Source organism: Bison bison, unplaced genomic scaffold (genome assembly GCF_000754665.1).
Source record: "Bison bison bison isolate TAMUID 2011002044 unplaced genomic scaffold, Bison_UMD1.0 scf7180017864389, whole genome shotgun sequence".
Taxonomy (NCBI): Eukaryota; Metazoa; Chordata; class Mammalia; order Artiodactyla; family Bovidae; genus Bison; species Bison bison.
Window position 1 is genome coordinate 8,627,640 of NW_011494961.1, and position 23,356 is coordinate 8,650,995.

Consider the following 23,356-nt stretch of genomic DNA (forward strand, 5'->3'; position numbering starts at 1 on the left):
ACCTCATTTTTATTTCCAGTTGTTTTATTACTTTATAGTTTGAACATCTTGTTCTTGTCTTGATACAACAAAAACTACTTCTGAGAAAGAATACTGTAAGTGATATCAGTTGTATCCTATTTTATAGAGGGGAATGTTTTTGGTCACTTAAGCTCTTAATTTAAAAATTTGAAGATCATTTTCATGTTTCTTGTGAGGCTCGCATTCAAAGTGCCAGCTAGGACAGTCTTCTTATTAGATGTAGTTGTCCTTTTTAAGAACGGTGAATCCATGAATCAACATGTAGATTACCGTGTGGCCATTGCTGTGCATGATCCTGTGGGGCCACAAGTATGAGGTCATACATCCCATATAATGAGGCACAGAGACTTTGGGAACACAGTCTCCTGTAACATGTTGGAAGAAAAAGTCCCTACTGGTCAGGATTTGGAGCCTCCTCATTGGATACAAGTCTGACATAGGAAGTAAGAGTCCTGCTGTTTGTGACTTGGGAGCAGCAGCTTCATCGACTCTTCTGGATTGTGTCTTGGTTGTTTTAGTAACTGCTGCATGCCAATTGTCAAGAACTGTCTTAAATGCTTTGTGTGTTGTTTTCTAGTCCTTAGGATAATCCTGTGACATAAACAGTATTGTTACATTTTACAGATGAGGGAAATTGAAGAGTCAAGAGGTTAGGTAACTTGTCTGGGGCTATGTCTGCACAGTCTATGCCATTTCCCTCCCCCAGACAGACCAGCTTGGTCTTCCAGGGCCTCCTTAGGAAGACAGCTTTAGTTGAAGAGTTTCCTCTCAGAACTGGGCTTCTGTTCTCTGGACTGTATTTTCTGGATAGAGCCTCTGTGATGCCCTTTAAGTGGGAAGATCAATCCCCCACCCAAACGGTTTCAGTCCTAAAGTATACTCCTTTAACCCTGTCCTGGGTCTCTTCTGGATGTGGTTGGCCTGTAGGGAAGAATGGTCTTCCTTCTTTGACCCCCTGGGAGAGCTTTGCTGTGCTGAGAATTTACATAGATTAAGTGTTGCATGTTGAATGTCTTTTTCTTCTTTTTATGTTATTGAAGTACAGTTGATTTACAGTGTTCATTTCTGTTGTACAGCAAAGTGATTCAGTTATCTGTGTGTGTGTATATATATATATATACACACTTTTTTATATTATTTTCCATTATGGTTTACCACAGGATACTGAATAGAGTTCCCTGTTCTGTACAATAGGAACTGGTTGTTTATCCATCCTCTATGTAATAGTTTGCATCTGTCCCAAACACCCAATCCTTTCCTTCCCCACCCCACCCACCTTGGCAACCAAAGGTTCCGTATGTCTGTGAGTTTATTTCTGTGTCATAGATATGTTCATCTGTGTTGTACTTTAGATTCTACATACAGGTGATATCATGTCTTTGAATGAAGTTTCTGATCCTTAAAGAGTGAGTTGCCACTTATAAAAAGAGATAAAAGAAACATATGTTATTTTTCTCTCTCTACCCTCCTCTCCATGTGGAGAGATGGGAAGTAGTTTTTAAGGAAGACCAGTGTAATGTGAATTTTCCTTTAAAGATTTTCCTTGGCACAACTTTTAAAGGAAGTTGTTTGCACAATTTGACTTTTAGGATCTCTTTGAATGAAGGGGAACCCCAGCTTTGTAACTTAAAATTTTTATAATAATCAAAATAAGCCTGTTAATTACTAAGGCAAACAGAAGTCAATCAAGTGGTATCAATTTAGCTAAAGATATTACGGAGTATTCTTAGAAGTACAAGAATACAGTCTAAATAAGATATATGCCCTGTAACTTAGCTTTTCATTGTCAGAATGCTATCCTAATGCTCACTGAGATCATATTAAATATATATCTCAATATTTAATATTAAAATGCCCTAAGGCATCACAGATTGTAAAGCTTCAATTTGTTTTTATAACTTTCATTTTTATAACTGGCTTTCATAAATCAACAGTGAACATATATTGTTAGGTGTATTGTTATATTTGTATTATTGGAGCTTCTAAATGTAGTGCTTAAAACCCCAGTACTATTTATGATTTTCATGAAAAGTTTATTTACTACACATGAAATTTTGTTTGTTTTTGTGTATTCTAACACAAATATATCCAAACTCCTTAATTTTGTCTATCATAAAGGTAAGTTCTCTTGAAGCACAGGTGTATTCCTAGAATATAGTACAGGTGATTTCACAAAAGCAACATTAGTCTGACATGTCAGGCCACAGTTACCTGTTCTAAGCACGTGCTAGGCATGTGCTGGGTGGCAGAGACGAGCGGAGGTTCAGGCAGTGCTAACAGCCCTGTGATCAGCGGCCCAGGGACACAGCTCATCATGGCCCCTGTGAGGAGTCAGGCTATGGTGGGAAGCTCTCAGAGAAGAGTCCTAAATGACACTGGAGATGAATCTTAAAAGGGTGAATGGGAGCTTGGAGGAGGAGGAGGTGAGGAAGAAAGCTCCGTGTATGTGAAACTACCTTATTGCGCCTTCTGAAAACCATAAGTCATCGCATCTGAAAGGGAGACAGTAGATGCCTATGAGGAGCATGTGCTTCCTCTGTCCGCTCCCCTCTCCCTGGAGTACCTTAATCATCTTAAAGACGACTCCACTATTTTTGGTATGCCATTTCCCAAGGCTACTAATATCTGTTGTTTGCCTTAGTGTTTAAGAGGACAGTTTCAGTCAACTTTCCCAAGATCAGGTCATGTGACACGGAAAAAAACTATCTTGAGGTGCATAAAAATACATACTTTTATATATGTATACAATATACTCAATATAATCTTATGGTTTTCTTTTTTGTGAATGTGATTATTACAGCAGACAGAGAAACTGGATGTGATATGTGTTCTGTTATACTTATTTGAAAAGACCATCCTAATCTAGGTTGGCCATTTACTATTCATATAAGTGGAATACATACTGTGTCTATGCCTTGTTACAGTTATTTTTGAGGGGAAAGTAATTATGAAGGAAAACAGAAAATTAAACCAGGATAAATAGACCTAAAATGCAAATATGTGATTAAGATGATTTTGAAATGTATTTTAAATTGCAGGCATATTCATGTTATTATGTCTTTTGGGAAGCAAGGTCTTTACCTGCCATAAATAAGTCTCTACAATTACCTTTTGAGTTTTCTCAGGTTCTGTCTTACCCTCCTACTGCTGTCTCGGTTATGTCGTGTCTGTGCCACAGGGGCTGAAGATCCTGTTAACATAGTGGATTTTTAATTACATGGTCAAATTCATAGTAAGGAAGATTTATCATCACCTCTACCAGAAGTGGATTCTAAGTGCGATGGTTAGCAATAAAAGGAGTACCGGAGTACCTCCTTATGTGGGCTTTCCTTGAGTGGGAGGTGGTGTCTGTGGCCACAGCCCTTGTTGTTGTTTAGCTGCTAAGTCGTGTCTGGCTCTCTGCTACCCCGTGGACTGTAGCTGCCAGGTTCCTCTGTCCATGGGACTTCCCAGGCAAGAATCCTGGAGTGGGTCTTCATTTCCTTCTCCAGGGGATCTTCCCGACCCACGGACTGAACCTGCGTCTTCTGCGTTGGCAGGTGGATTCTTTACCCCTGAGCCACCAGGGAAGCCCACCACAGCCCTGGGACATCATTAGCCTGTGTGTGTGTGGTCACTTACAATATTAAATGTGAAGCCAAAAAGACAAAGGTCACAGATCAGAATTGTTCTCTTGCTCTCGGTTTCTAGGTACAGATGGTAAAGAAAGAGATATTGAGGTGTCTTAGCTCTCAGTTGACTGCCTGCCTGTCCTTTTGTATCACGTGCGTCCATGTGCTCACAGTGCAGTCTGTGACAGTGTGCCTGTCTTCTTCCAGGGTAAGAAAAAGAAGAGGAAGAGAGAGAAGCTACAGGAATCCACATCAGGTAGGCCCCGTGTGACTTCCCAGCCCGCTCTGCTTCTGAGGAACACCTTTAAAGCAGTCTGCATCTTTCTATACACTGCTTTATTTTTCAATTATACTGTGATTCCTAAACTCGGCTTTTCTTCCTGAAATTCTTTTAAAATGTTTGCAAGACCTTTCTTTTAAATGTGACTATGTGAAGGTACCTCTAAAAAGCTCCCCCAAACCCTGTTACCGGGAATCCTCGTTGTTAACTGTGATTGTTTTCTTTTTTCCTTAGTTTTGTTTTTGCTTTTGTTGTGTGTCTTCTCTTTGCTTTAACACTCCTGTTCTTCTAGTTGCATAATTCCTCACATTACAGTTTTTTATGATGACCCTGTGATATGCCACCTTGTATCCCCTGGAGAATCTTTTCTATGGTTTGGGGTTATTTAAAAATATAAAACATGATGCTAGGGTTTATCTTTCCTGTACAATAATTCAAGGCATCAATCAGTGAGGTCCTATTTATTTCCCCTTTTCTTTCATTAAAGATAAGGCCTCTACTTGTACTGCACAAATAAAAAATGGCTGGTATAAGAACCATAAAAAATAAAGCAAAGAGGTCCACATTATATTGTAGCTACTACGTATTTGGAATGTACAAAAACCTCTTCAATAAAAATTTGTTAAAGACACAATTTTCTGCAGGTACAGGTCCAAGAATGACAGCTGCCTACATCTGAAACATGGTAAGAACGACTCTCTGGTCCTACTGACGTTATTTATAAACAGAGGCACTTGCTTGTGAATCTTCTTGCTTATACTGATGCCGTTCAGCATTGCTCCTTTAAAGAGGAAAGACCACCAAAATCCAAGCAGTGCTTTAAAACATCTGATGGTTTTTATACCGGCTATAGACTTGCAATATAGTATGTGTCTCTCTTCTTCCCTTTTTTGCCCCTTTAATCTTTCTCCATTCCCTTTCCCCTAACTCTTGTCAAACATTCCTTACTAACCAGTGGCAATCTGCCTGCTTAAAAGACAAATAACAAAACCCAGCAAAATGCCATCTTACTCTGCAAACCGGGGGCTGTGCTGGAGGAACTCAGGCCCACACTGGCCCAGGACTTGGAAGGTTTTGCTCTGTAGAGACTTTTTCTCAGTTGGGATGATATATAGAGGCTTACAAGTTATGTATTTATTTCTAGGGAGAAAGAGGCTTCATTTTTTTCTATTATTTAAATATATGGCTCGAGGACTTATTAACCATATTGTACTATCAAGTTCGTTACTGGTAACCATTGCTAGATCTCGCTTTCATCTTTATATCTAAATTTATTTCATTCCTGCTTATTGTAGTTATTTGATTTTTGACCATGTGACCAGCATCCCTGGTGGAAACCCGGCTTTGTAAACTGCCTCATTCTTTGCTAGGCTTCGATTTCATGGTGTGTCTGTGAATTCTCAGTTCTTCTCAAAGGCGCTCCCTTTGATTCTCTTCTCTCTCGGAACCTGCATCCAGTCCCTTCAACTTGATCTTTGGGGTCTGTCTTGAGTCTTTCCTCTCACACTCAGCAGTCCACAGCCTCAGCTCAGGTGCTCTAACTTTCCATCTGGGTTACTGTACTAGCCTTTGGATAACTGTCCTGCTGCCAGACTTCATTTCTGCCAGTTCTTTGTGTTGCTCTCAGAGGGATTTGCTGAAACACAAATGAATGGTCCACTTCCCTGCTTGAAAAGGGCCAGTGCCTCCCCGTCTGAAGGACACAGTGCAGACCACGTTAGCGCTGGCCTGCATCTACCCTCTGCTCGAGGTTCCGTGCTCTGCCTCTCCTCACCTCCAGCCATGCGTCCTGTGCTCCATACAAGCAAAATCATCTGCGTCCCCCAGACAGATGGAGGTTGCTGCACATGCTGTCCCTGTGCTTGGAAAGCCCATTTCCTCTGCCTGAGTGTGGTGTTTCTCAGGAGAAGAGCATTAGCTCGTGGATCATTTAGTTCTTGACTAGAACCAGATGACCACTTAAACTTTTAGAACTTAATTTTGGTGCTAAAATTTCAATGGGCTTTCCTAGGAAAGCCTGCAGAGATTTTGGTACCAAATAGATATGAATTTTACATCCACTGTTTGCCCAGCTTGAGGTTCTTAATCTTCATTTCCCTCCACTCTAAAATGGGAACAGTAAGCGCCACCCCTTAGGGTTCTTTGCTTATCATCAGTGCCCTCCCTTCGTCCCTCCACCCCACACCAAGACCCAACTCAGCTGTCCTCTTCTCTGTGAGCCTTTCTTCATCTTTATTCAGAGTCCCAGAGTTCTTCACAATTTCATCATTGTTTTATGATATCAAAAGTCTTATAAAGTAGTAGTTAGTGGCAGGCTTTTCTCCAGGTATAAAGATCAGACCTTCATACAGGGTGACCAAACAGGTATCAGCAAAATAATGTCACAGTTGATGTTCATATTTAATTTAGCTTAATAGCTATTACTGAGGACCTCTTCTGAGCTGGCCTTGTAGCTGGGTTACCAGGAGCACAGGCCCAGTCCCCGGGTACTTAGGGCATCATAGTTTAGAAATAGTTCTAGTAGTAAACACATATGCTTTTGTACCTTTTTTGTCGCGTTTTATTTTTTGAAGACTATTGTCCTTTTAATTACTGAACACCTGGGTATGGACAGCAGCCCCTTTAATGCTTGGTTCTAAATGGAAAACCCTCATAAGCACAACATGCTAAGGACTGATAATGGTCTGATTTACTCTGTCCTCTGTTTGCACCACCATCTTTAATGCTGTTTCTATTCAAAAATCATGCATAAATGTGTTTCTATACTTCAGACTTTAATATTTGGTTTTGTGTCCTTTATGATTATATAGTATTTTAGATTCCAAGATTAGCTAAATGCCTTTTTGTCCTAGAATGTACCCCAAATATCTCCTTTTTAAAAAATAATGTTACAGTGATCATTATGCTTCCTTGTCACTTTTGTGTTTGCTTTTTTTTTTTTTTTTGAGGTCAGGGTGTCCCCTCTGCCCTGCTCCTGAAAAGCACAACAAAGCTTACCTTCCCCTAGCCCCAAGAGAAAAATTCTTGGCTCTTGTCAGCTGGGCTGCACTTAATCAGAGTCTTGAGTGTTCCTCTCCCCTCTCGGTGCTGGATCAGTCATGCAGCCTTTGAAGTCCTGTCCTCCACACTATCCTATTTTAGAGAACTGCGCTGCCAGTCATTTGATAAGAGTTACTAAGCAGAGAGGAGGTCAGATTTGCATTCATAAAGATTTCAGCAAATTAGGAATGATACTACCCCTACTGTTTCCCCACCCCTTTCTTTGTTTTAAGAATTCAGAAACTTCTATGGGTAGCAGTTGACTTGTTTAGTTACTATCCAGCATTTATTGGGCACTTTATAAATGCCAGTTAGCTCTGTAATACCTAGAAATACACACCATTGAACGAGGCTCCGGAGGTCCCTGCTCTGTACTGCTTACATTGCTGGCAGGGCAACTGATTAAAAACAGAAACGTGGAAGTGCTGTAACACAAGTAAAGCGGAGTGACGGAGGGTCGGCTTTGGAATGATGATGATAAAGGGCCTTCTGAGGAGGTGACACTCAGTAATAACCGATTATTTTCCATGGAGGGTATTCTGTGTATTGTTCTAAACGGAAGACCAGGGCAACAGAGCATCCCGCTGTTAGAAAGAGCTTAGACTGGGAGTGAGGCCACCCAGGCTCTCACATTAGCCCTCTCTGTGCCATGTGATGACCTGGGGCATTAGGTTTAAGTCAGGAGCCTCCGGTCCCTCAGCAGAAGGCAGAAGTGAAAGAAGACTATTTCCTGGCCTCTAAGCTCCCAGCTGCCTCCAGTTCCAGCTTTTCCTGGTTTGCTTTGTGCTTCCGCGGGCTGCCCTGCCTCCCAAGTGTTAGTAAAGGGACTCGAAGTCTCTTTTCTGTTTACTAATCTGTCCTCATTCTAGGTCTGGGTGGAGCGGCTCTGTAGAACTAATAAGGCGCCTGTATGATCTTGAAAACAACTTGTGCACGGTGTGCTTGCTCTTCAGTCCTGTGCAGGTCACCTCCCCCCACTCCCGGAATTGAGCGACAGATGCACTGCCTCTCGTTCGAGGCTTCGCTTCCCTACTGATGCCGCCACGTGGCCTCTTGTCTGCCAGACTTCAGTCCCACTTGTGCTGGCTCCACCTTAGAGAGGAGCCCAAGACAGATGGAGTCTTTGGTTAGGCTCGATCCTGCCCACAGTGTGTGTGAGGTCTCTTAGGGCTTGCTCTCAGCTCTGAAGGGAAATCCTGGAGTCAGGCTATCCCTGCAGGAAGGCAAAGTTGATGGAACGCAGTGCCCAGACGGGGAAGATGCTGTGACTCCAACGTGAAGAGATTTTTGAGAGGGTTTCTCTCTGTACAATGAATTTACCATTACCCTACTCTCCTTAAAAGAAATTCCCATTAAATTAGATCACTGAGCTTAGAAGTCTGTGATGTAGCTCAAATGGTAGGGAGCTCTCATTACTCTGAACTAGCATGGGATATGGTGGATTATAGGGAAAAGACTCCTCTGTGAACAAAAGCCGTCTGAGAACTTGTCTCTACTCCTTAAAAGACACGAGCTTCATTTAATGCTTTCACTTTGTCGGTGGGAAATGCCATTGGAGTTGCTTCATACACCCAGCTGTGTCCCCATCTGCCTATGTGTTTCAACTTTTGTGCATTATATAAAAATAGTCATTCTGGTGAAATCAAGTTGAAACAAAGAAATTAGCATTAACCCAGTCTCAACATCTTGTAGCCAACTTTAGGAATAATTAGAATTAGGATCTACAAAAGACATTCCTCCAAGTCGGAGGTGATTTCCAAGCTGTGGGATCTTTGAAGAAATCCAAATTCATCCTTAGCTTTTTTAAACTGACTCTTCACTTGCGGGAATGCCGGGAGCCCAGGGCCCCAGGCAGTGAGACTGCACACGCACTCCCGTGAAGGCCAATGTCCTAAACGCCAACTGTTTGTTCACTTGGTGAACATCCAGTGAGGTCTACTTGAGCAAATCAAGAACTGCTTTAGGCAGTGGGGTGACTTGCTAAATGAACCCTGCCCATTCCCAGAGGAACTCTCTGTTTAAGAGGATACAGACGTATAAATGAATAATTACAAAATAATATGTGCACGGTAGAGAGGAAGCACATACAGCACACTGTGTTAAAGAGAACAAGAAGTGTTAACACACAAATCAGACGAGATCAAGGAAGGCTTCCTGGAGTAGGAAGTCACGCTTGAGCTGTCCAGTCATGGAAGAATTCCTGGGTTTGAAAGAACAATGATCAAGTTGTGAGTTTCCAGTATTCTGGTACATGTTAGATTTGAAATACGTAACATCTCAAGGTTGTCAGAAGTCAAAGATGATCATCAAATACTTGCCTTTCTTCCTGACTTAAGATTCATGAGGAATTGAAGCAGCAAAGAATTAAAAATTTTTGAAAAGGTGGAGAAGATTATTATTCTCCATTTACTAACTTAAAAAACATTACTGATTGGTTTACTTATATTTACTTTAGCAAAACATATAAAAAGTCCATTATCTTAAAATTATATAGATTGAAATTATGATATTTCAGTGTATTTCCTTTGATCATATAACACCAAAAGGCTAGTTTAAAAACAAGCTACCTTAAAAAAAAAAAAAGAGTTAAGCACACCAAGAGATACAGACAGGCACCCATATACAGACACACTACACTATGATTTTGGCCTTGGAATAATCTTTACCTTATACACTTGCTAAACTGAGAATTTAAAATATTTTTTCCTAAATGAAAACTTTAGCCTTTATTTTCCTGGGCCAACAGGTGTGTGGGAGAAGTAATTTCTAGTATAGTAGACAGCACAATAGTTAATTGTGCAGTGCTTGGATTTGTATCTTTTAAAAATTTTTTCTAGCTTTCCATTTGATTGGACTGGAGTCCTCCTCAGAACTGACTGAAGGTCTTCCAGGAGACTTGCCTCAAGCCTGAGACTTGGCTGTGTGCTCCTAAGAGTCAGGGAGAGGTCTAAATATTTTCAGGAGTCTCCTTGAAAAAAAATTTACTTCATACAGTTTTTGAAGCTCACCCTAGTGAGTTTGACACTTTTGCCTAATCTTTGCCCTGAACTCTGTTCCCCAAGGACAGATGTAGTCACCCACATTAACTATCAGTGAGCCTCTGGTTCCCAGATTGGCTGGTCAAGTTAGAAAGCAAAGCCAACTGTTTACAGACTAGTAAAACTGGAAATACCTAGGAAACAGGAAGGCTTGTCCAAAGTCTCAAAGTAGAAATGAAGTCTTTGATAATGAGAAAGTGAAAAAACCAGGGGTGTGTTGGCGTTGGAATAGTCAAGAGGGGGGCAGGCAGATGGCCACCTCGGTGCACTATGCACCGGGGGCTGAGCTGTTAGTCTAGCGCACGTGGTGATTTATCTCAGCGGCTGTACGCTGGTGAAGGAACAGGGAGAGGATCATGCTTACAGTGAAAGCTCTGAAAATCTCTGCAGTGCCACAGTGTCCTTCCCATCAGTTCTGTGCCGCTCTTGAATGGTCAGAAGAGCTAAAATCAGGTTTAAGTTGCCTTGGGAAACAAATAGGAAACTGACCCCTTGGCTAGCAGGAGTGATCACGTGCCATTAAAAAATGATAGTAGAGAGAAGAACAAGGCTCTTACAACCCTCGAGACACATGGTCTTCAGTATTGTTCATGGAAACCTGTGAAATTAAGATCCAAGCACTTAAGAATAGTTCACAGAATAAAATATTTTGGACAAATTTGGTATAACAGTTTCCTCACTGAGTTGTCTGAAACAGAATTTTCCTTCTGGATAATGGAGTTTGCTAGCGAACTCTAGGTTTACCTGTTTAAGTATCAAAACATGTACTTTTTAACTCTTGTGAGTACTGCTCTTTGTTCAGCAGAGTACATGTTATTTAAATGTTTTTTAATACCTCATGCCATTATTCTGTAATGTACTGTATGGTATATGGCAACAAGGAATTGATGGTATCTGACACTTGTAAATGACCCCAAATAATAGGGGATTTCTAAAGATCTGCTCTTTTGAATTTACTGTCTTCTCATTCTGACTAGGGACTGTACCTCTCCCTGACAGTAGTAAATATGTTCCTTCAGATCCATTTTGTGGATTTGGGAACCAGAAAACAAAGCTTATTTGAATAATATATACATTAAATAGAGTGTGAGTTGGCGTATGGAAGGTGCTCTTATTAGGAAGGGTAAATGTGCCTTTTTTTTTTTTTTTTGCATGAATCTTTTGTTACTGCAGTGAGAGCTTAAGGCCCTTCCACTTCCTCAGCTGTGCTCTGTGGGTCTGAAGCTGCCAGGTCTTAGATCCGAGGAGTGAGTCTAATAATCTGAGGTGATCCTGCCTTAGCAAAGTCACTCTTTTTTTTTTTTGACAGAATGAGGGGGAAGAAATGAAAGCATTTCAGTCAAACAGTAGTGCCAACTTTTTTGTTTAAGTCCTAAGTCAAATCTAACTTGAAGTTTTCTAAATTTTTAGATACATCCTCTGTAAATATAGCAACAACATTTTTGCTGCCCTTTGGTATTACTTTTCCCAGGTATCACTGCATTTCTGTAGACACTGTAGAAGATATTTTATAATACATTTGATAAGAGAGACTTTGCAGAATTCTCTGTTCTTAATTTTCCACCAGAAATTCTGTAAATAATACAACAGTTGCTTTTACCCCCAAACGTGCCACATGAGGTCAGAACAACAAAAACGGAACTAACACTGCTGGACGGCGCGCGTTCCGTCCTGGATGCGCTAACAGAAGCCTCTACGCCCCGCTTTGTGGCAGCCGTGTATGGGGAGGGGTCTTGGCGCTGTGTGAGGGGTGAGAAGATGTCAGTAACTTGCCTAGGGACGTGCGGTTGGCGTGCAGCGGTGTCAGGCTCAGACCTAGCTCTGTTTCTCTTTAGCTCACGTCTCCACCCACCACAGTAACCAGCACTCACTGCACCGTTCAGATGCTAGGCATGTAATCTGTCACGGGTGATGATCTCCTTTCATCCCCCTCAGCGTACATTATGAGGTGTAATGATGGACTATCGCTATTTCTATTTTACAGGTGAGGAGACTGAGGTTTTTACGTAACTTGCTGAGGATAACTCAGGTGATGTGATAGAGGCTGGGATTCACCCAGCCCAGGACTGACTATTCTCAGAGCTCGTGCTCAGAACCCGTAACGCATTGTCACCTCCCTAGTGTACTTAAGACTCACAGACTCCTGCACATACAGAAGTGACAGTGGAAAGGAAAAAGAGCCCGCGCTAGTTCTATTGCCTCACTTTTAGAAGGTGAAGTTAGCATCTTTAGTGTAGGAGAACTTGTAGAGAGAAAAGGTGAATTGGATAAAGAATTTAGAAATGGGTATGCGTCTCCATAGATACTGTCCTCCTGAAGCACTTTGATATACAGAAGTAAAATGGATTTTGAGGCTCTCTTATTCAAAACTTTCCTCAAGAATATTTCTGCAGTGTTTCCCGTGGAGATAAGGGTCTAGGGTGGGATCTGTGAGGCCCCGCCAACCAATGTGATGTACTTCCTCACAAGGGAGAGGCAAAGGGCTGATGAGAAGAGAAGCCAGTAGCTGCAGATGGAAATAAGAAAGTCCCCTAGAGCAGTTTATTAATAGTTACAGGCCTGCCTCAGAGTCATCTTAACATTGCCAAAATCTGCTTGCCCGGATAATGATTCACTCTGAATGACCACAAGGGAAGAAACCACACAGATGCAGTGACCTTGCCTTGGTCTATATGACCTGCGTCCAAGCCCAAGGCCAGTGACCCCTCATGGCCCTGACCTCTCCCTCCTTCCTCCACGTTGTGGAATCATCTTGCATCAGAGCTTATAGCTGGGGACTGGGGGCCGGCTAGCTTGATGCTGGGACTTAAGGACTAACTCCCTGCAGAAAGAATAGACAGCACCAACCTTGCCAGCCACACATTATCGTTCTTTCTTTTTCTCAAATACTGGGTAATCCTTTCAAAGACCTGAACCTGCCTTCTGTAGGTGATACTTTAAATCTTAGAGATTTAATTTCCCAGTTAATTTCCCATGCTCTTTGTCCTCCATCCTGCTCTGAGAGCAGGTCATCTTGGGGTGGACAGTGGTCTAGATGTAGACCGCCGCCGCCTCCACTGTCATAACAGTGCTGTTGACTGGCTCATGGGTATGGCAGGCGGGCAGGCGAGAAGCAAAGGCGTGGTAATTCCGCTCTGCAGTACGGTGGAAAGAAATTGGGTTGAAGGCTCAGAAGCTAATTCTGCCCCCTATGGTGACCTTAGCCAAGGCCTTTCGCCTCACACAGCCCAGTCCTTTTCTGCAGATGGGCCGAAGTCAGTGGAGCCGTTGCGGTTGCATGACGCCGTGTCTGTCCCAGCGCCTGGTGCCGCCGGGCTCAGCCCACACTGTCCCTTCCTCCTCACCAGCTCCTGTGACCTACGGGGAACCATGAGCCCCAGCGAATCTCTAGGGGTCCCTCAGACCAGTCACTGATGAGCAAATGCCTCCATCCCCTCTAGAAGGACAGGGCAGACCAGCTCTGCCATGCTCGCTCTCTGCACTAGAAGTCTGCTGTGTAAACACATGCAGAGGGGCACCCGCCCCAAGAGAGCAGGCTTGTGTCGGTTTGCCCAGAGGTGAGGCGGGAAAACTTGGCCGTGCCCAGGGGGTGTGTGGTGTGCTGCGGAGAGGCAGGCGCTCTTTACAAAGTCTCTGCTCCTGTTCACCTTTCACAGACTCATCTCTGATGCTCTCTCCTCAAACTTCACATCATAACTAAAAACGTTTTAAAGTTCCTGCTCCTTGCTAGTAACATTTGGGAGGGGAAGGATCTCTTATTCCAACCACCTTTGTGTGTTCCTCACTGTTTCTGTACGAGGAGGTGCTGTTACATGACAAGGCATCTCTCAGTGTGTTGTGCCCATGTGGCAGCATCTGACCGGGTGGGTCCTCATCACGTGTCAGGCCTCCTCTTCTCCACCTTGGCCCTGCTGATGGGCTTGGTTCCTTGCCCCTTCTGCTGGAGGACAGACTTGGGGGAGGGCTGGGCCACAGAACCCCAAGGATAAGGGCTGACAAAGCACTTGGCTTCCAATAGAGGCTGATGTTTGCACTTAAGAAGACATCTCCCCTTTCCCTTTCTTCACATCTTTTGAGCCAAGGTCATCTCCCAGACACAGGTCCGTCTTGAAATTGAGATTTCCCTTTAGCACTTGGGCTCTTAATAAGCAACTCTGTCTGGGCTCCTGGTTCCATTTGGTTAGCAGGATATTCTGTCAAGACTGGAGTTCAGTCCAGGAGAGAGTGCTGGATTTCAGCTGGATGGTGGGGGGAGGGTGTTTTCTTGTGCCTCCTTCAGAGTCACTCAACAAATGGCCCACGTGGTGACTCCTCGCGGAGGGAGCCCAAGCCTGACATGTAAGATGGGGCTCCAAGCTCCCTTTGAAGCGGGCACAGTAATTGCAGCTTTGATTGCACCGACTCCGCTGCTGGGTTGGGCTGCACTGGGGCTTGCCTGGCCAGCCCAGCCTCAGCCACAGGCCCCCCAGTGAAGCCTTAGATGTGGAAGTCTCCAGTCTCCCAAGCCTCATGCCTGTGGTTTCTTGAAAAGAATCTTGATTTGACCTGTTTTATATATCTGTAAAGCAACACTGGAAGGCCCCCATTTTTCCCATTTGGGGTAAAACTGGTCTCCCCTGACAACCTTATATTTTAAAGGACCAACCAGATTCAAATAAGGTGTTCATTTGATAGACAGTCTCTTTACCACTTTATTTAAACACTAGTTACACTATTAGAGCATCCAAGGTGGGAAAGAGGCACTTTTTGATTGGAGTTGTACAGAGCGCCTCTGGAACCAGCTTTCCAGGAGGATCCTGTAAGAGGATACTGTGGTAATAAAATAATGGTGGGAATGTGTGACACTACAGAAAGAACTGGCTTTTTTAGGAAATGGACCTGGCTCCGGGAGTCAGGGGTGCCCAAGCACCCTGTGCCTAGGAATCTGTGGGCAGTGCCTCCACCCCTTCCTTGCCCAGGCTCTGCCCATCTCCTTGGAAAGCCAGGCCCTTTGCAGCACTTCCATCCTCCTGTGTGAAGCATCTGTACTCTGCTTAAACTTTTAAAAACCACAGAGCTGTAGCATGGTTTTCCTGTCAATTGGACAAAGGGCAGTCTTGCAGGAGAGGAATTGAAACTGTCACTGAAGACCTCGCTGTGTTGAAGGCAGCATTCTGTGGCTGCTTTCCTCCCCTCGTGCTTCCACTTGCCTACTCACTAGCCACCAGATAAACATCTCTTCACAGTTGTAATGACGCGTCATCTTGAGGGACAGCACTGGTGGTGGTGGCCGTAATCATAACGCTGACACGTAGCTGGTCAGAGCCCTAAACGCAGGGACTCACTGTGCTCCGCGCGTCCCTCCAGGGTACTGGCCGCGCCCGTCCTCACCACAGCCCACGGCACCGCTCCTCCCAGCCACTGGGCTCGGACCACTCTTCTCTGAACAGCACCATGTGGATTGGAACTCACCATCCTGAGTTTAGTTTCTCATTATTAAACTATTTCAAAGTTTCCTTTTACTTCTCCTCCAAGGTTTCTTTCTACTCAAAAAGCATAAAGGAATGCACTCCACTATTTAGAATTAATTTTTTTTTTTCAAGGAAATGTTTGCTAATGAAAGGACGTTGCAGCACAGACAGTTGAGATTCGTCTGAGCTGCCAGGGGACCAGGTGGGGGAGGTGACCTCCCTGCAGCTGGACGAGGCCGTCTCCCCAATTGCAAAGGAGGGGCATTGGATGTGCTCCACAGAGGAGCTGAAGTTGGGGGTGCTTTTGCTTTCCTTTCGTCTCTGATTCTGTTGCAATGTTTTATTTGTAATCACTCTTTGGGTCTAAGATTATTAAAACTTTTGGGATTTAGGGATTATCCTTTCTGAATGCTCTTGTCATTAGCAACATCTTTAAATACTTGTTCAGTGTACATCCCAAGCATAATATTAGAGATCCTAGTTGTTATAAAGGGAAAAAAAAATACTGAGAATTGAAGCCTGAATATTGGAGAAGCTTATGCTCCTCAGACTGAATATGAGCGGACAGAAGACATCCCGGCCGCACGGCTGCTTGTTGTGGGAATGTGGGGCACTCACTCACTTGAGTGTGCTTTAGTCTCCTGTCAGGGTCGCAAGGAGTGTGGCACAACTGAAGTGACTTAGCACATACGCACGTGTGCAGAGTCCTACAACAGCTCCCCACAGTGGACTGAAAAGACCAAACACTTTAGAATGACAGACCCTCCAGAGCTGGCCGTGGCCCGCCATTACGGTTCATGTTTGGCCATTCTCTTCTGACGTTTTTCAGAGTTATTTTTAAGAACCGTGATCCAAAGTATTATGCGTATTTCCCATCATAACTCTGTACATATATATACATTACATGGAACCAAGGTAAACACTTGAGTAAAGTACACTTATTCTCTAACGTAATCTCAGGATTTAGGGCTACCTTAGGGCAATCTGTCTTAGCTATCACCAGATCAACAAAGAGGATTAATTAAATGCAGAGCTCTTAAGACGTGCTGTATGCAGCTGAGGTTCAAAATCCGTAAAGGTCTGTGGCAAATGCGCATTAACAGCATTTTATTTGTTCCTTCTCGAGGTGGAAAACGAAGCTCATTCCCAACGTGCAAAGCCAAGGCAGCGACCCCGGGACCTCTCCTGGAGATGGAAGCTTGTTGAAAACCCAGTCTCCACGGCTTGCCCAGTCGACCCCAAAGGAGAAATGACACCAACTTCACCCTGAGGTCACTGCTAGAGACGCTGATCCATAAAGACAATCACTGCCAACCCCCTTTCATCTACTGCAAGAGCCAAGTTCCACAGTAAAGCGTATAAGGTTTTTTTAAAAGAAAAAGCACGAGAATGCTAGCAGGCCCTGGGTCAGCTGAGCAGCTTTCCTCCCCACTCCGCTGTGCACTTCCCAGAGCGTCCTGCATCCGTATCTGTAACCTTCTGGCAAGGACAGTAACCTGGCTGCTTCCGCCTGCCCCAAGCACCTGAGCACTGGGAGCAGCTGCAGCAGAGCCTCCAGCGTCCCCGCAGGAATGTGGGGAAGAGTTCCCTCTGTTTCCGGCTTCGTGTTTCTTCTTCTCCTCAAGCTTTTATTTAACAGTGCAAAAGGATCTGTCTTGTTTGCTTCTTTTTTTAAACTTGAATTTTTTTTAATTGACACTTCTTTTATTTTTCTTGTATATTTTGCTAGCTATGAGCTTTTTAAGTAAAATTCAAAGATCTGGAACTGTTTGAAATAAAAACGAAATGAAAAGAAGCCTCCTCCTTTTGAGAGAGATCTCGTCTGCTGAGTGGCTTCTTGTGAATTACCTGTAACAATAGTGGCCTCTCTGTCTTTGTAAGGTGTCTGATAGAGCTAAATAAACCTAACAGCCAGTCCACTCTGTGGGCAGCAGTTGGCAGTCCTCTTTATTTTTCTTATGATCTCTTTTTTTTTTAATGGTAACCTTAACAGATACTTTCAGCAGACCAGTTTGCAGTGAATTTTCATTTCTTTCCTTCTCACCCCCTTGTTGTAAAAAGCCCAGCACTTGAATTGTTATTACTTTAAATGTTCTGTATTTGTATCTGTTTTTATTAGCCAATTAGTGGGATTTATGCCAGTTGTTAAAACGAGCATTGATATGTACCCATTTTTTTTTTTTTTTTTAATAACAAGGCACAGCCTTTGCCCCAAACTGTCAATCTAACGTTTGTCATTCCAGTTTGAGTTAACGTGCTGAGCATTTTTTAAAAGACGCTTTGTAATAAAACATTTAAAAAGTTTTTTTTAAAGAGTGAAATTCCTGATGCTCTACAGTTGGTTATGGTGACCTGCATCCACAGGCCAGGCCAGGGCTGGGACGGAAGGCCTGCCGGCCAGCCTCCGTGAGCAGGCCCATGGCCGCCCCCTCCGCGGGCCATGAGTCCTCAGAGGCCCTGCGTGCGCGGCCTGGACCACCGCCGCCGCCATGCGCAGGGCTCGGGGTGAGGCAGGGCCGCGGGATTCAGCCGGGAGCCTGCAGGCACCCTGACGGGCTCTGCCGGCAGCGCTCAGGACCTCTGCAGGTGCTGCCCACGGTCAGACCCCCTGCTTCTCAAACTGGGCGCCCCCGTCAAGGATCCCTGTGTCTAACTCCCACTCACCTCCCCAGATGGACAGTTTCCCAATTTGGAGTCCAGAATTCTCCCTCCCTTAAGCTTCTGATACTATTATACAGCCTGGTATCAGGTTTAGCAGATCCTACATATTTTAAGTTTAAAACATCAATAGTTCATGATCTTCCACAAAGGTTCCACAATCCATTGAGCTACTTTGAGAACCACTGACACCACTGGTCTAACTTCAATCTCCTGCTGAAATTCTAGTTCTGTTTCCTTTTTTCAACCTTCAATACAGCTGGATAACAGCTGGCTACCATACTTGTAATAACCCTCCACATACTATACTTGAAGATTGCCATTAAATCACCCCTCAAATTTCTCTTCTCCAGGCTAAGTAATCCCAATCCCTTGAACCTTTCATCATTGGTCCTTTAATCATTTTCATTACTATCCTCTGGACCCTCTCCAATTCCCCCTCATTTAGTCCTAAACTTGAACCAGGGGAAAATATCTATTATGTTCAGGGGATCTACTTGTTAAAGGTTTCATATTCATTTGAAATTCTCTCCATTTTCTTAACATACATGAACCAAGTGGTTGTAACTGTTTAAAGCTGCCACTATGTTCTCTCCAGAATTAACTAGAAAATGCTGTGGAAGTGACACTGTACTTTGGAGGGAAAAAAGGTAGAAGCAACACATTGTCCCTTCTGAGCTTTAGAAAGAAACTGATTAGCAGTAAGTCTGTCCACCAAACAAGGAGAGCAAGGGTACAAGTGTGACTCGAGCCTCAGCCAAAGCCAGTTGAGTCTCCTCTCCCGGGTTCCTCCTCTGCATTTTTATGACACTAAAAATGAATAAACGATATTGAAAGAAATGGCTTGTTTGAATCTCCTGAGCCAGTTGTTTCTTCCACAACTTGGTCCCTCCTAGTTCCCTGGATTTCCTTCAGAATAACTTTTCCCAGGTAACATGGGTGCCCACCATGGCCCATTCTACCCAAATCCTGCTTCTGCGGGCAGGAGAGTCCAGAGTGCCCTGAGAGGCACACGCAGGCCAGGGCTTCTCACCTGGGGCATCTGGGCAGAGGGACTCCTTTCCGGCCCCTGCTTCTCTTCAGTCTTGCAGTGAGCTTGCCTCCTTCCCTGCAGTGAGCTCGGAGCTGGCCTGGGCCAAGAGGAGGACAGGCCCGCCTTCCTGTGGGGGTTCAGCCTTTTTCGAGGTCGTGGCTGGTCCCCATGGATGGGTGCTCTCCTCCTGGCTTCAGTTTGTTTGCTTGCAGGGTTGCCAGCAACCACCTGTTTAGCTGGAAGAGATCTTCAACAGTTTCACTGTCCTAAATGTCACTTGTTTCCTCCATACTTTGGTCTAAGATTCCAACAATATGTCTGCATAGGTTTCCTTTTAAAGGAGAGAAGTCACGAGGGAGAGGAGAGAGAACAAATTCCACATGACACAGCAGTTGTACAAATTACTCCATCTGCCACAGGATGTTACTGTTCATACACAGAAATTTTAAGAGCTGCCCCGTGAAACCTAGGGATACATACAGATACACGCACACAAGATTTGAACTACTTTTTAACAGAAATTGAATAGACTAACAAAGGTCCATCTACTCAAAGCTATGATTTTTCCAGTAGTCATGTATGGATGTGAGAGTTGGACTATAAAGCTTGAGCGCCGAATTGATGCTTTTGAACTGTGGTGCTGGAGAAGACTCTTGAGAGGCCCTTGGACTGCAAGGAGATCCAATCAGTCCATCCTAAAGGAAATCAGTCATGAATATTCACTGGAAGGACTGATGCTGAAGCTGAACCTCCAATACTTTAGCCACCTGATGCAAAGAACCAACTCATTGGAGAAGACCCTGATCCCGGGAAAGATTGAAGGCAGGAGAAGAGGACGACAGAGGATGAGATGGTGGGATGGCATGACCGATGCAATGGATATGAGTTTGAGTAAACTCCAGGAGTTGGTGATGGACAGGGAGGCCTGGCGTGCTGCAGTCCCTGGGGTCACAAAGAGTAGGACAGGACTGAGCGACTGAACTGACTGAACTAAGTTAAGCATCTTAATACTAATAGAAGAATGTGGTCCTCAGCAGTGTCATAGGCATAGTAAACCAGCGTTAAACACAAATGGTTGATGCACTCATCCAATACCTATTTACTTGCCCATGGGCTCTATTGAAATAACTTGCCCCCTAGGAAAATGTTTTTTGCTGTTGGTAAGCTTGTTCACCACCTGGATTTGTTATAACACAGGCATCCTTCTCTTCCAATAGTAAACTTTAAATATCAAGTTCTTATCATGGAAAGAGGTTCACAGTGGGGAAAGCCCAGGTTTGGAGAGCTGGACGGTGTCCTGCAACCCTCAGTTCACTCCTCAGTTCCTCCTCTTGGGCTGAAGACAACCTCACTGACCTCTACAAACGGACAGTGAGTGGAAAATGAGAGATGCTCCACACACACAAAATAACTAGCAAATGAATTTTCTTTGAACTGCTTCATAATCTATTATTAAACAGGTTTCCCCCCCGCCACCCCGCGAATGTAAAAAAATACTTATAAGCCATAGAACATGGGAACATATTTCTTCTATCCATGGAAGCAGTTAGTAACCAGACCTAACTATTCTCTTTTGGATCAAAGACCAAGGAAATACTTACACAAAGGGGGCAGAGTCTGGATTTTATTGGGTCATTTACACTGGTGTATTTATTATTGTTCTTTACCTATAATATCTTGAGATTATTATTAACCACCTAAGTTAATTTTTCGGAGAAGGCAATGGCAACCCACTCCTGTCCTCTTGCCTAGAAAATCCCATGGACGGAGGACCCTGGGAGGCTGAAGTCCATGGGGTCGCTAGGAGTCGGACACGACTGAGCGACTTCACTTTCACTTTTCACTTTCATGCATTGGAGAAGGCAATGGCAACCCACTCCAGTGTTCTTGCCTGGAGAATCCCAGGGATGGTGGAGCCTGGTGGCCTGCCGTCTATGGGGTTGCACAGAGTCGGACACGACTGAAGCGACTTGGCAGCAGCAGCAAGTTAATTTTTGATCTCCATTAAATATATGGAAAATCTGGTAGGAGATGTATTATTTGCTGAATGGAATGAGAAAACGGCCTACAAACAGACAATCACACAATGGTTTCTCTTTGTAGTCACAGAGGGATTAGTAGATTAGTCTCTTCTGTTTGTAACTTAATTGTCTGAGAATTTGAACTGAGTAGAATCAATGACTTATGTTCTACACTGTGATCATATTTTCTCCCATCAGGAAAATGGTATAAAACAAGCAAAGTAAAACAGAGCCTTATACAAAATGGCCTGTAGTTCTGACAGATCCCATCAACCTTGCTCAACTGGAGAAAGGCAACCCACGGTTTTAAAATCTAGCCCACTCGAATACTCAGTTCTAGCCATCAAGCTGCACATAAAGCAAAGCCTGTGCAGTGCTCAGGGGGGCTTTACAAAGCCCAGAGGTACCTGCTGAACAGCTTCATCTGTTCCCATGCCAGCATCTAGCACAGACTGTGCCTGCTCCAATTCCAATGGTCCAGTTAGCTGGCATTCTTCCCTCAGTGCCTGATCTCAGAGAGCACCAACCCATCCAGGCACCGCTTACAAAAATGGCCCATCTTCCAGAAGACCTAAACAAACTTCTTCAAAGAAATACAGATGGCCAATAGGCAGGCATATGGAAAGATGCTCAACACTGCTAATTAACAAAGAAATACAAATCAAAGCTACACCGAGGTACCACCTCACACCACTCAGAATGGCCATCATCAGAAAGCCTACAAATAAATGCTGGAGAGGGTGTGGAGAAAGGGAAACCCACCTACACAGCTGATGGGAATGCAAGTTGGTGCAGTCACTGTGGAAGATCGTATGGAGGTTCCTTAGAAAATTAAAAACAGAATTACCATATGATCCAGCAATCCCACTCCTGGGCATATATCCAGAAAAAAACTGGATAATTAAAAAATATACATGCACGCCTATGTTCACAGGAACATTATTCACAATAGCCAAGCCATGGAAACAAATGTCCAATGGCAGATGAATGGAGAAAGAAGATGCGATATACATATACAACGGAATACTACTCAGCCAGGAACAGAGCAAAATGCCATTTGCAACACACGGATGGACTTACAGGTTATTCATAATAATGGAATTCAGAAAGAGAAATAAAAATACCATATGGTATCACTTACATGTAGAATCTAAAATATAACACAAAGGAACCTAAGAAACAAACACGCTCAGGGACAAGCAGAATATACTAGTGGGAGAGGGATGTGGGAGAGGGATGGAGTGGAAGGCTAGGGTTAGGGGATGTAAGATTTTATACAGAGGACAGATAAACAACAAGGTCCCACTGTATAGCACAGAGAACTATATTCAATATTCTATAATAAACCATAATGAAAAAGAATATAAAAAATGTAACTGAATCACTTTGCTGTACAGAATTGTTCAGTCGCAAAGTCATGTTCAACTCCTTGCAACCCCATAGACCCTGGCCTGCCAGGCTCCTTTGTCCATGGGATTCTCTAGGCAAGAATACTGGAGTGGTTTGCCATGCCCTGCTCCAGGGGATCTTCCTGACACAGGGATCCAATCTGAGTCTTCCTATGTCTCTTGCATTGGCAGGGAGGTTCTTCATCACTGGGCCACCTGCAAGCCGACCCCCACCCACCCAAAGGGCAGCAGATTCTCTCTAAACATCCCCACACGCGTTGGTTCTCAGCCTAGGATGTGGGGCATCTGCTGAAGCTCTGCCAGGTGTGCAGGCCCCCTCTCAGGATGACGGCTTCCCTCCCTCACCCATCACCTTTTCCCTGACGCCAGTTAAGCAGGAGCGTCACCTGGGGGCACTCAGGGCGGACAGCCTCTCCCCTGGACGCGGCGGGAGGATGGAAGGCCACAGGACCAAACGGGGCGCACCCGCTCTGGCTGCCTGGCCTGCCCGAATCCATGCCAGGCAGGCTGCCGCTGTACCTGCACACTTCCCTGCAACTTCAACACGAGCGGGAAAGCGCTGGAAATCCACCTCCCAAGAGCAGGTGGTGAAACCTCCACGGGGCTCCAGAGTTCAGCCCTTCAAACACCGCGACCAGAAAGCTTGGCTCAAACACGCCTTACTCCCCAGGTCTGTTGGGGATGCTTCTGTTTCCTGTCTTCTAAACCTCAGGGAGGCAAGTGATTATGAGTTCTTTCAGGTCTTCCCTTCCGGCACGTGCTCGCTCGCCTGAGAACAGGCTACGTGTTTCTGGCA

At 44.3% G+C, this 23,356-nt stretch overlaps 1 protein-coding gene across 5 annotated transcripts in view; it reads left to right on the forward strand.

Moving 5' to 3' along the window:
* Positions 1 to 17,743, forward strand: part of LEF1 (lymphoid enhancer-binding factor 1) — a 116,478-nt gene extending 98,735 nt beyond the window's left edge. For 3 of the 5 annotated variants that reach the window (XM_010858556.1, XM_010858559.1, XM_010858560.1), the window contains 2 exons: positions 3,840 to 3,888; positions 16,566 to 17,743. In XM_010858556.1, coding sequence (XP_010856858.1) covers positions 3,840 to 3,888; positions 16,566 to 16,645 — 129 coding nt within the window. In that variant the 3' untranslated portion in view covers positions 16,646 to 17,743. Of the gene's footprint in view, positions 1 to 3,839; positions 3,889 to 4,556; positions 4,598 to 16,565 lie in introns of all 5 variants that reach the window. The other 2 variants (XM_010858557.1, XM_010858561.1) reach the window with 1 other exon arrangement.
* Positions 17,744 to 23,356: the final 5,613 nt, after the last annotated feature.